Source organism: Zootoca vivipara, chromosome 6, assembly GCF_965207765.1.
Source record: "Zootoca vivipara chromosome 6, rZooViv2.hap1.1, whole genome shotgun sequence".
NCBI lineage: Eukaryota > Metazoa > Chordata > Lepidosauria > Squamata > Lacertidae > Zootoca > Zootoca vivipara.
The window spans coordinates 1,174,822-1,188,268 of record NC_142589.1 but is presented as its reverse complement, the minus strand read 5'-3'; the positions used below and the strand labels follow the sequence as shown (position 1 = coordinate 1,188,268).

At 44.2% G+C, this 13,447-nt stretch overlaps 1 protein-coding gene across 2 annotated transcripts in view; it reads right to left on the bottom strand.

Moving 5' to 3' along the window:
- KAT6A (lysine acetyltransferase 6A) overlaps positions 1 to 13,447 on the bottom strand; it is a 73,461-nt gene extending 60,014 nt beyond the window's left edge. For both annotated transcript variants that reach the window (XM_035117427.3, XM_060276428.2), the window contains exons 1-2: positions 13,225 to 13,447; positions 10,664 to 11,592 (exon numbers count right to left, since the gene is read on the bottom strand). In XM_035117427.3, the coding sequence (XP_034973318.1) occupies positions 10,664 to 11,266 (603 nt within the window). In that variant the 5' untranslated portion in view covers positions 11,267 to 11,592; positions 13,225 to 13,447. The remainder of the gene's footprint in view (positions 1 to 10,663; positions 11,593 to 13,224) is intronic.

The window sequence follows — 13,447 nt, the reverse complement described above, 5'->3', positions numbered from 1 at the left end:
CAGTAAAGCCAAATAAAGAATTTAAGAATATTGTTACTGTTCAATATTAATATCTATATATATAAAAATCTAGGCATTGCGTGCGCAGAGATCACAGCCTTTCTCCGTAACCGCTCCTGTGGACAAAGCTTAAGTGACAAGTCAAGAACAAACCCTGGCTACAGTTCATGGTTTGTCTGGAATGAGACAAACCACAGCCCAGTTTTGAATGTTAATACTAAGCCTAACCATAGTTTAGCCCCAAAGAAATGGGAGTGCCAGACCACCATATCTGTCTCCTGAGAAAGTTCTATGAGACAAGAAGCAACAGTTAGAACTGGGTATGGAACAACTGATTGGTTCAAAAATGGGAAAGGAGTACGACAAATCTGTATATTATCTCCCTGCTTATTCAACTTATATGCAGAATACATCATGCGAAAGGCTGGACTGGGGGAATCCCAAGCCAGTATTAAGATTGCCGGAAGAAATATCAACAACCTCAGATATGCAGATGACACAACTTTGATGGCATAAAGTGAGGAGGAATTAAAGAACCTCTTAATGAGGGTGAAAGAGGAGAGCGCAAAATATTGTCTGAAGCTCAACATCAAAAAAAGTAAAATCATGGCCACTGGGCCCATCACCTCCTGGCAAACAGAAGGGGAAGAAATGGAGGCAGTAACAGATTTTACCTTTTTGGGCTCCATGATCACGGCAGATGGTGACAGCAGTCACAAAATTAAAAGACACCTGCTTATTGGGAGAAAAGCAATGATAAACCTAGACAGCATCTCAAAAAGCAGAGACGTTACCTTGCCGACAAAGGTCCGTATAGTTAAAGCTATGGTTTCCCCAGTAGTGATGTATGGAAGTGAGAGCTGGACCACAAAGAAGGCTGATCGCCAAAGAATTGATGATTTTGAATTATGGTGCTGGAGGAGACTCTTGAGAGTCCCATGGACTGCAAGAAGATCAAACCTATCCATTCTGAAGGAAATCAACCCTGAGTGCTCACTGGAAGGACAGGTTCTGAAGCTGAGGCTCCAATACTTTGGCCACCTCATGAGAAGACAAGACTCCCTGGAAAAAACTTTGATGTTGGGTAAGATTGAGGCCACAAAGAGAAGAGGACAGAGGACGAGGTGGTTGGACAGTGTTACAGAAGCGACCAACATGAATTTGACAAAACTCCGGGAGGCAGTAGAAGACAGGAGTGCCTGGTGTGTTCTGATGCATGGGGTCACAAAGAATCAGACACAACTAATCTACTAAACAACAAACCAGCAGGGAAGGAGTGAAGCAACCATGATTTGTGCTGTGAGTGCCTGCACATTCACACTTAGCCATGGTTTGCCTGAGTGTTACATGTGAAAACCAGTGTTAGAAAAGCTATTGTTATGAGAGAGAAAAACAGAATCGCTAGTCACCATCCTCCCTCCCCCTCCCCAATGCAGCAGCACTTCCTCTTTCTTTTTTCGTAGAGAATTCATTTGGTTCTTTTTGCAATTTGTGGTATTCGGAGGGTTGTAACCAGCCATAGCAAAACAGGTCGTACACAGAGCACATTGAGACTTAAGTTTAGGCAGTAACACTCGGTGAACTTGATGGCTGAGTGGGGATTTGAACCCGGGTCTCCCACGTTCTAGTCCTACAGCCACTCTAACCACTACAGCACACTGGCTCTCACTAAGGTGAACTATTTTCTTTCAGTTTGCAAAGTCACAGCTTCTGTGATAGGTGGAGCTGCCAGTGAAGGATATTGTCTCACTCTGTCCATTCATCCCCACATAACGTGATTATTTTCAAAGTTCTAATGTTTTTATTACTTTAAAGAAAGCACTTCCTTGTGTAAATACGGTAGTACAGGAGCACTTAAGTCCATTTCAAGATCCTTGGTATTTTTTAAGATTTGCCCCCACTGCACATTACTATAGCAGCTGTAGTGTCTTAACTCCATGAGTGTAGATGAGAGGAAGTCTGTGGGAAATGTTTGCTACCCTTCTATATTAATAACTAGGATTTAGCATGAAAACCCTCATACATTTATACAAACCCTAACATGTCATTTCTTCTGACATAAAAAATGGGATTTCCCTAAGAAAAACACTTTATTCACTTCCAGTTAAAAAAAACAGTGCAAGTAATACTGACCATTTGCAGTTTGAATTATAAATGTTGATAGGTCATATTGAAATCCCTTTCACTTAAAAGATCATACAATTTCACACACACCTCTTTCTTCTACAGTCATACCTCGGTTTAAGTACGCTTCGGTTTGAGTACTTTCAGTTTAAGTACTCTGTGGAACCGTCTGGAACGGATTAATCCACTTTCCATTACTTTCAATGGGAAAGTTCGCTTCAGGTTAAGTACGCTTCAGTTTAAGTACACACTTCCGAAACCAATTGTGTATGTAAACCGAGGTACCACTGTATTTCTAAAAGATTATATTTCATAGAATATGCACCAGTTTAAAAGGTGTTTCCCACACAGCTGTTCTGTTTCTCCAAAGCTACTATCTTCCTCTCCCCCCAGTTCATTTAGCACATTAAAAGGCTTCCTGAGGAGCAGGCAGAAAGGGAAGGCTTCAGTCCAAGGACAGTCACAAACCACAAGACTGGAAATATCAACTTGGTCACTAGGTAGTGCTCCAGAGTTACAAAAACAACAACAACTGGCAACCCATTAATTTCGAACACTGGTGAAAATGGTCCACTGTGCCTGATATCTAACAAATTTTACAAAAATACTGAAGAGGAGACCTATTTGAAGCAAGTTACAGCTACTCTCTATTAACTTAAACTATTACTTTAAATAATAGTTAAACTGTTTCCCAGATGACAAATTTTAAAATCAAAGTGTAGCATTAAGCTAAAACCTCTTATCAGTGTCATCAGGATCAAAAAGTATTTACCTAATGGTTCTGAAGACCTTAAATGGAAATTGCCTTACCACAATCCTAAAGCTGGCCAAAGTCTGGCTGAGCATCCTCAGGGCACAACATTAACCTGCACCCCCCACTGGCACCCCAACACTTTTGCACTCAGAGGAGCCCTGCTATGCCTGCCTAAAGTCATATGGGTGCAGCTCTACTGCCAATATTATGCCATCAGCAATAATAGGGAGTATCATATTGGCCTGAATATAAGCCACACTTTTTTTTCCAGATTCCAACCGCGAAAAGTTAAAGTGCGGCTTAAATTTGCGACCTTACAAAACTTGGCTCTTATGATATCACCCCCCTCCTGTCCTGTCTGCAGCTCCCCCAGCCTCCCCCAAAGCTGGGTAGGAAAGAACACAGGGGAGGGAGCACCACGGCACGGCTCCCCCTCAGCTTGTCATGCTGCCAGGAATGCCGGGAAGTGGCCCCCACCTGCAGCTCCCCAGCCCTTCCTGGCCATGGGGGGGGGGAGGGGAGAGGAGAAATTAAAAAATAAAATCAGGAGAAAGGAAAATGGGGAGCCCCTCCACCACCCCTGGGCCCAAGCAAGCTAGGAAGGGCTTTGGAATTGACAGTTCTCCTTCAAATTATTTACTAGCCACTGAACTTTCTCTGCTCACCTAGATTGTCACTTGGCACATAGTATGTTTGCCTCCACCACCCCTCACTTTCTATCACAAAGTGAAGCCGGAAGACTTCTCTCCAACATCATTGCCTTCAGAAACTCCTCTGGCTCCCAGCAAAAAGAAAAGAAAAAGAAAAGCAAGCCACCAGCTGCATAATCGGCAGTAGTGAATTTGGAGTTCCACTCTACCTCTGGCACTGCAGGTATAGGGGGGCAGAGATAAACAATATAAGCAATTTGCACCTAGTCATCAGACTTTCACAAATCAAGAGTTTTGTATAAAATAAGGTATCTGTCAAAAGTAAGTCAGAACTTACTTTTACATTACGTTAACATAAACATTTAAAAAACCTGAATTTTGCTGGCAGATCACATTATCCTTCAGAAATTTTGACCTTACAAGTGTATGCAACCTTGAATAAAAAACCAGAAAGAATAAAAAGATAAAAAACTTAAAATTCCAGATCTCCCTGACAAGACAGTGTGCTCTCAAAAATACTCCCTATAATCAACTGAAAGCAGAGAGAAAAAAATACTTGATATTTGTTGTTCCTCCCCACCCCCACCCCAAACTTCAGATTCCCATGGATAGTGGGTGCTATTGTTTCCAACTGAAAGGAGATAAATGGCTATGGGTAGACCATGAAGGAGCCAAACACATCTGGCCACATGGTTCTTCTCTGAGAATGGTCACAGCATCATCTCAAATGAGGAGGCTGGAGAAACCCAGCCAGATGGATTGGTATAAATAATAAAATGAGGATAAGGATGTGTTTTACAGGGATCACAAATTCAGATTCTGGGCAGTTCCTCCAGCAGTTTCTGTTGAGATCAAAAGTCAAACTCTAAAAAAAATCCCACTTGTTCAACCAGTTCTATGACAGGGAACGTTAGAAACACTGCTGCCTTGATATATCATTCACCTTTTTGCATTCAACAGACGCTACTAGAGTGGTGGACAAAGAATGAAATTGAAAGGCATAGGATGCACAATTGAACCCTAAAAACAGGGGTCAGCAAACTTTTTCAGCCATGGGCCGGTCCACTGTCTCTCAGACCTTGCGGGGGGCCGGACTATATTTTGGAAAAAAATATGAATGAATTCCTATGCCCCACAAATAACCCAGAGATGCATTTTAAATAAAAGGACACATTCTACTCATGTAAAAACACACTGCTTCCCGGACCGTCCGCAGGCCGGATTTAGAAGGCGATTGGGCCGCACCCAGCCCCCAGGCTTTGGTTTGGGGACCCCTGCCTTAAAATCTCAGATGGCAAAAAAGCAAACTACTGAGAAGGCTGCATCACAGAAAACACAACACACCCAAACTTCTGCACAATTTGCCACTGTTTCAAAACAGACTGCAACACTCAGGATACTACTGTACTGTACATAAACAGCATCCGAAATTAATTGGTCGCCAGTCAGTTTTGCGACTCAAGAGCGCCACCTAGTGATCAAGGAGTCCTGTGCAATATGTCTACAGATACAGTAGTCTGTATTCAAGTTTTCAGTTGTCAATGAAATCCCTTACTATGATAAACAGGAGCAGAACTTGAGGAATCTCTCTAAAGCATAAGCATCTACACAATAATTTCCTCCAAAGAATCCATGAATCAATAGTCATAGTTTTAAATAAAATAATACTTTCCTTGTATGAAAGCTATTCATCATTCAAAGTAGTCACAATATACCATAACTTCAGGTATTGCCATATCCAAATGTATCCAACAGCTACCAAGGTTTATCATGATTAAAATAATTCAGCTATATCCAAACAGCCTTAAAGGAATGTCAGGTGGGATTCTGTGGAACTAGAAAAATTCTGAACTGGTAATTACATCACCCAACACAGACACAAGAAGTCTCACAGAAATAACTTCCAAGTTCTTTTCTATACAACCAACACCCAACCGGTAATTCAGCCACACCTAAAACTTGCAGTATGTACTTACTGCTGTACATAGAGTTTTACTTGCAATTATGCAAAATTGGTTCCTCTGCCATTTATTTTCATAAAGTACAAAGTATTTAAAAAGCCATCCTTTTCTTTAACTAGGCATTTTAACCAAGTAGTTAGATTAAAAAGACAAGAGTGGTTTCAGCCTTCAAGGCTACAGTGTGAACAAGTGCTTAAAATGTCAGAGGTTAGACACCATATGAATGAACAAGGTTGTTATTCAAATAAATCCCTCTAAAACATTCAAGAACCACTACAGACAACATGTTCTATGAAACACTTAAGAGTATGGGGATTAGCATTACATCACTGGGAGACCATTGCTACAACATTTAAATATTTGGGTCTTGATATTGAAAAGACTACGAAAACAATTTACTGTATACAACTTGGGGGGGGGTATTATATACTTTGCAACTTACGGTATCAATAAGTCACCATAAGGATGTTATTTGCCTGAGACCAGCCAGTGAATTGCAGGGCTCAGGACAGAGAGTTAACCAAAGACCAGTGTGACTGAACTGTCTGTCCCAAGATATTGATGACTTTGACTTTTAGATTATCTTATTTTGGAGGGAATGTTTGTGTCTCTCAAAACACCTTTTCGCTAACATATGCTGGATTGCCAAATGTTTTTATCCCTTTATATCAGGCAATCCTTTTAAGCACTGACATGGTGCACCTACAACAGCATAGTGAGAATTTAGAAATAAAGCTGGCAAGAATGTACAAAAAAGTATTTCACTGTTGAAGTGGAAGTTAAATACCAGACAGCATGAAATATAGTTTACTTAAATCTATGGCATCACTTTGTTGAGAAAAAAAATCAATAAAGGGTTAGCATACAGATTTGAAACTTAGCAGGGATTTAGACATAGTCAGTTGGAAAGCTTTCCCAAATGCTCAAAAGAACTTTTTTGTGTGTGAATCTGTTCCCATGTTCAAAACCTAACCCAAGACAAGACATGTGATCCATTCTAGGTAAATGCTATGCTCTCACAGCCCCCTCCAAAGCATTTCTACTCAGAATTATTTCAGAACAGAATTCAACAGAATTTTTATTTCTAGTAAGATAGCTTGAAATGACTACCTTAGAAGTTCAGCATACCTACCACCCCGCTCCAGCTACCTCCCCTACATTAGCCACAAGCAGTTCCCCATCAAGCAGTGGCCCTCTCATTTCTCTCCATGGAATATTCAGCAGCTGTATTCCAGATATTTTGGGGGTGGGGGTGGGCGGGGTGGACTCCAAGGGACTCCCTCTGCGCCCAGAGGGAGCCTTGCAATCTTAGTACAGTCGTACCTTGGAAATCGAACAGAACCTATTCTGGAAGTCCATTTGACTTCTTCCAAAACTTTCGAAAACCAAATTGCAGCTTCTGGTTGGCTGAAAGAAGTATCAGAAGCCGCGGAAGCCCCATCAAACGTTCAGGTTCCAAAAAATGTTTGCAAACCAGAACAATCACTTCCGGGTTTGTGGTGCTTGGGAGCCAAAACACCCGAGTTTCAGGGCGTTCGGGATCAAAGGTATGACTGTAGTTACAAAGAGAATCAACTCTTTTTGAAATGTTACTATTGGTCTCATTGGTCCCTATCAACACATATGCACAATCCTGCATCACTCCACATTAGTTGCATTAGTTGCCTTAGGAAATGGAAATGGCCAACAGAAAAGGAATAGTGGATTCAAAATGCTGCTTAACCTTGGAGCACTCATTATTTCTCAGCCTCAGCTACCAGACAATATTATTATGGATGTAAAACTAGATAATCCCCTTCTACACCACCTTTACTCTTTGGAAGAAAGGTAGAGTACTATTAAGGTTTCCAAAACGAATGGGTGCACTCATGAGAGTGGACAGCCCATTACCACTGTAAGAACAGTCAGGAAGAATAGCCTCATGTCAAAAGCAACCCAAACTACTACAAATGAGGTCAATAGGGAGAACAGCTACTATGCCAAACTTTATAGACTTGCTCTGGCCTTCACCAATGCTGGATCACTGGATCATGTAATATCTTTTTCCTGCATCCCAATATTTACGATTTCCAAGATGACAAGTTTGTAGCATTATTGACTAACAGTGTTTACTCTATTTACCGGTATCAACTGAGTAAGACAATGGTCACCTTTGTACCTTAGTAACATATTCACATCACAACCATAGATTTCAAGCTTATATCTACCAAGAAGACCAAATGAGGATGGCAGACTATTTGAAACAGTCAACGAAATTAAGAATGACAGGACACCGTTTAAAAATTATCGGTGCTACACTTTACTTTTCATTTGCAAATAACCAATGTCTGCTTCATTTCTAATGAAGTATCTCTTAAACCAGAACATAAAGTACAACAGAAATCATATATTTCTATACTTAAGATATATACAATATCTAAATCTTGTATAACTGCATGTTCAACATGATTTTCCAAAGCCCACAAAAGCTAGGAACAGAGGCTAAAGACAGAAACTTCCTGTCTTAGGAGAATGACAATATCTGATATCAACAATAAATTATATGGTCACAGACCTGGCAATATAACTGATTCACAAAATCCCCAGCTTTTTTCCTCATCCCATGTGCTAAGTTCACTATAGTAAGTTACATATGACAATCAAAGCTCTTAATCACATCACTGTCAAATAGGCAAATACTTGTCATCCAATCAGCTTGTGGCTTAGCAAGAATGTGAACTCTAGTCTGCCAGCTCTCTGCACTAGACATGTCACTGTCTGCCTCATCATCCAAGATCAATTGGAATTACATTTATGGGTCCTTAGGTATTTCTAGACTTTCTAGCGTATATCAGCATTAAAACTTTCAGCTGTTACAATCACATTGCAGTCATACCTCTGGTTACGTTCGCTGCGGGTTGCGTACATCACGGGATACGAACAAGCCAAACCCAGAAGAACTGGAACAGGTTACTTCCAGGTTCGGCGATTTGCGCATGCGCAGAAGCGCCGAATGACGTCATGCGCATCGCAGAAGCGCTGAATGAGCATGCACAGATTCAGCGCTTCAGGTTGCGCATTGCTCAGGTTGCGAATGGGGCTCCGGAACGGTTCCTGTTCGCATCCAGAGGTACCACTGTACTGTAATCTAATCTTCCTCCCAATTAGGAGAAATGGTAGCTTAGGACTAGCTGATAGAATAAAGTACCTACCAGGTTTTTACTAGCAATAACAAATTTTGAGGAAGGAGGGGAAACTGTGTAACATAAAACTTGGTACACTATCGAAGAAAATGGTCAACTCAGAAAGTAAAACTACAACTTTGAAGTTTTCTATGCTGGCAAGTGACCTGTTTCATCCAGCAGTCCAGAGACGTGGTGATAGGAATGTAAGAAGGGCCTGCTGGATCAGGCCAATGGTTCCTCTAACCCAGCAACCTGCTCTCACAGTGACCAACCAGGGGAGCTGAGAATAAGAGCACTCTCAGAATCTATTACTGCCTCTGAATCTATTTGAATCTATTGATCTATTTAGTGGCAAAGCAAGAAAGCAGAGCCGATTCTGAAGGAGTGAGTTGCAATATTAACTGAAAAGTCAGATGATACAGCAAAGGGTATAAACATATTAATTTCTAATGTTAGTTATCTTATGGCTTTCCCAAACTTAGTATCAGGACGTGTTCATTTTAATGTAACAAATGTAAGAGGTCTCTATGATTATCATATTCATTATATCAACAGCTACTCATTCTTTAACATACAAACCCCTCCTTCCCATTTAAAATACACACCCATTGCATTTCCAAAGTTGCTTAAAAGCAGCTTCCCTCTCTCTTTCCCAGTGAGGACAAAACTTGAGAGGACATGGAAGGTCTTAACGATAAATTCAATACTGTGTATTTGGGAAATAAAGTATCGGTATACTGAAGTTATGAGGTTTATGATCCTAAACCTGATGTACACTATCTGGGAGAAGTTAAGATGAAGCATATTAACTCCACCCCAACTTAGCTGGCCCTCAGTTGGCGCTGTGGTTAAACCACTGAGCCTAGGGCTTGCTGATCAGAAGGTTGGTGGTTCGAATCCCTGTGACGGGGTGAGCTCCCGTTGCTCGGTCCCAGCTCCTGCCAACCTAGCAGTTCGAAAGCACGTCAAAATGCAAGTAGATAAATAGGTACCGCTACAGCGGGAAGGTAAACAGCGTTTCCATGTGCTGCTCTGGTTTGCCAGAAGCGGCTTTGTCATGCTGGCCACATGACCTGGAAGCTATACGCCGGTTCCCTCGGCCAATAATGCGAGATGAGCGCGCAACCCCAGAGTCGGTCACGACTGGACCTAATGGTCAGGGGTCCCTTTACCTATACTGAAGTTATGAGGTTTATGATCCTAAACCTGATGTACACTATCTGGGAGAAGTTAAGATGAAGCATATTAACTCCACCCCAACTTAGCTGGCCTTGAGAGAGTGTAAATAGCTTACCCAGTTCATGGACTTACACGGGCTGAAGAAAAGCCCTGCTGGGGAAAGTAACACCAGTACAAGGCAAAAGGGGGCTTTGTCAAGGGTGGGGGAAGCAGCTCATGATGATGGAGGAGGAGGAGGAGGAGGAGGAGGTATAAACTATGGTTTGCTGCATCCTCACTATCTTCATTCACTGGCCCTACACATAGAGCTCAAAATGCAAGTGTAATTTAAATTCACCCATTGGAAGAGGATAAAAGCCCCCCACCACACACCCTTCCCAACCAGGAGCAGTTAACATGTAGCTTAAAGAGGGACATCACATATCTGTCTCCCTGCGAATCTGCCTGGTTAAAATTGATCTGCTCTCCTCCAAACAAAATACCCAATGCTTGGAAAGAATAATCTATGCACCATAATATGCACAAGGCATATCTGTAGTGCTTTTAATAATGCTGCTTAAAACTGACAGAGCAAAACTGCCTTCTCTTAGTAATCCTTGCAATAGAGGTAAACTGGCATTATCTCCACCCCCCACCCCCACCCCCCACCGACACACACATATTGCAAATTGAAAGATGAGGGATAAGGCCTTGCCTAAAGCCACTTTAGGGTCCTCAGCTCATACTCTTAGCTAACAAACCAACACATTTACAAGTTACTTTTGTAAAAGTAATGTGGAGCACTGAATCTGCCATTCAGCACCCAAGAGCTGGTTAGCAAGTGGTTCTTACCTTATCTTTTTCATGTGGAAGGAGAGATACTGGAGGAAGACAAGAAAGAGATTCACAGCTCTCTTTCCCATCTGCATTTGTGGCTGCTTTAGTATTGAGTTGGTACAGAGGTCCATCTTTAAGGAGTCGCCCATGGCCAATTGCCCGCTTAACAGCCAATCGCAGTTGCTGGTGAAAGATGGAAGGGGCACTGCTTGCAAATAGAGCTGACACATCCTTCTGCCCTTTCAAAAAGCGTTCAATGTTCTTCAAGGATGAGCCACTGGACTCTGCCAAGCCCTCAACTGCCCGTTTAATCAGTTTATTCCAGTCCACGTTTGGTTTACCATCCAACTTTCCATGGTTTCGTGGTTTGGGAAGTGCTATTCGCCCAGGGTTATCAGGATCCTTATAGGAATTAAGTCCCTTATTGGAAACCTTTAATATGGTCCCATCTTTAACACTCAGTTCCAATTGCTCCAGAACTGTTTTTCGGTCCAAACCATGGGACGAAGACACAGCATTGCATATCCTCTCTTCTGAAGGGCGCTGTTTTTGCTTCTTGACCTTTTTAATTGCCTCCAAAATCCACTCCGTGTACAGCGGGTTAGCAAGTTTTACCATGATGAAGATTTCTGTATATCCATAGAGTCGTTATCCCTTATCCCTATACTGAAGGAGTTTCACAGAATGGGAAAACAGATGATCGGAGGATAGGGACCAGTTAACCATAGCATACACGTTGTTTGCCCCAAATTCCTTTTTCAAACATAAGATTTCCTATTTTCCATTAAAAAATATATATCCTGTTAGGAACCAATTCATATTTTCCAATGCCCCCCTCCAGAAAAAAAGCAGCAGGTGTATCATACAGGTGAGATGAATTCAGCACATCTCAATCCAGCTCTTTACATTCCCAATCTGGTATACAAGTAAATAAAATGGTACGCCTGAAAGAAAGAGAAAAGAGAAAACACGAGTTATTTGACTTTTTAACAAGCAGCTCCAAACTGTAAAGTTTTGCTAGCCCCTCAGCACAACAGCGGCAACATAGCTGTGTTAAAAAAGGAAAATGTGTCAAAGAATATTTGGTCTTTAAAAAATCTGAAAGCAATTAAAGATTTGGCATTTAAAATGGCAATGTATTGGGCCAATTCTTCAACAAGTCCGGACTTGAAGCAAAACACCATTTAGAAGGCACTAGCCACCAAAAGAACTGAGGCAAAATCATCCAAAAGTAGAGAAGAAAATCTCATAGAAAAGCCAGCTCATTCTATCTCCTCACCCCGGAAAGAGACTTGCAGGATTACTACCGGTACAAGAAAACAAGCTGGTTGGAGAAGTCACCATCATTTGGGGGGGAAAGAAGGTAAGTTGGGGAGGGGCAAAGGCAACTGCCTAACAAGAAAGCTGCAGAAGCCCATCTAGCCCAACCTTTCACAGCAGCTGAGCCAACCCAACACCTACATGAAGGCTGCAGCTACATATAGGATCCTAACACCTGCTCAAGCTGAGCAGGGTTGGGGTCTGGTCAGTGCCTGAGTGGCAATCACATGTATCCCACCTCAGGCTCCAAGATGTAAGAAAACAAACTTTCAAACTCCCTTAACTTGCAAGAGATGTACAGAAGAACTATAGCGTAATGCACTGCACGCCTTGAGCCCAAAAATAAGCCAGAATGCCGCCTATCCTAACTTTACAGGATAAAGTTTTTACCCTCTTTAGAGTCCCTTTTTCCGTTTTTAAGTTTGCAAGGGGCGCTCAGATCTGAACACCGCAAGATCTGGGGTCGCCGCGAAGCCTAAGGAAGCGCCGAGCATCTTCCGTAGACGATGTCGAGAAAAGGAAAAGTCGCTCGTACCGGTATACGTGCGTGTTTCAAAAAAAAAGCAACAATAAACAACTCGCCGCCAGAGCGAGCGAGGAAAGACGTTATGTAAGGAGAAGCAGGAGGAGAAGCAGCAGCAGCAACACAAGTTGGGTCCGGAGGCGGCGGGCCGTCTCCGTCCTTCGGCCGCTTCTCTCCTCTCGCACTTTCAGGCCCATTGCAAGCAGAAGGAAGCGGGCCCGTCCGCCTCGCCCGCGACTGGGTCCCCGACGGCGAAGCGCGGCCCAAGTCGAGGAGGCCTCGCCCGAGGCAGCCCGGATGCCAAGCAGCGGCGCTCCGGCCTGCCAGGTGCTGCTCGAGGTCGCTCCGGCCCCGCGGCGGCCTCGCCGGGCTAGGCCCGCCCGCCTGCTCGCTCACCCTGGCGCCGCGGAGGCCGACTTGGCCTGCACCTGCCGCCGGCGGGCGAGCGCCGAGGGAGGCGGGCAGGCAAGCGAGGCCGCAGCTGGGCCTGGCGCAGGCGAGCCTGGGCCGGGCCGGAGCAGGCCGCGGGCCTGACGCGAGGAGCCCGCCCGATGCCCGCCCGCCCGCGCGCAGCCTCTCGCTCCCTCGGCTTCGCCTCCGCCTCCTCCCGCTTCTCCTCTCGCCGCCGCCGCCACCGCTGCCTTCGCCGCCGTCGCTTGCCGGCTCGGAGCCGCCCCTCCGCCCGCCCTCGCCCTCCGCGAGCGGGAGAGGCACCGCGACCCCCGCTGCTTACCGGGGCCTAAGCGAGGCGGAGCCCAGGAGCCTGAGGCCGGACGGCGGCGAAGACCCAAACTGACACGGCGGCCATCTTGGGTCCGGAGCTCGGCGGAGGGCGGGGCGTCGAGCAGCGGAACAGCCGGAGGGGGCGGAGCCGCGGCGGGGAGGGAGCGCGCCGCGTGGGGAGGGGAGCCTGGCCGGCGGAACGGCCGAGACGGAGAGAGACAGGGCGCGTGCGC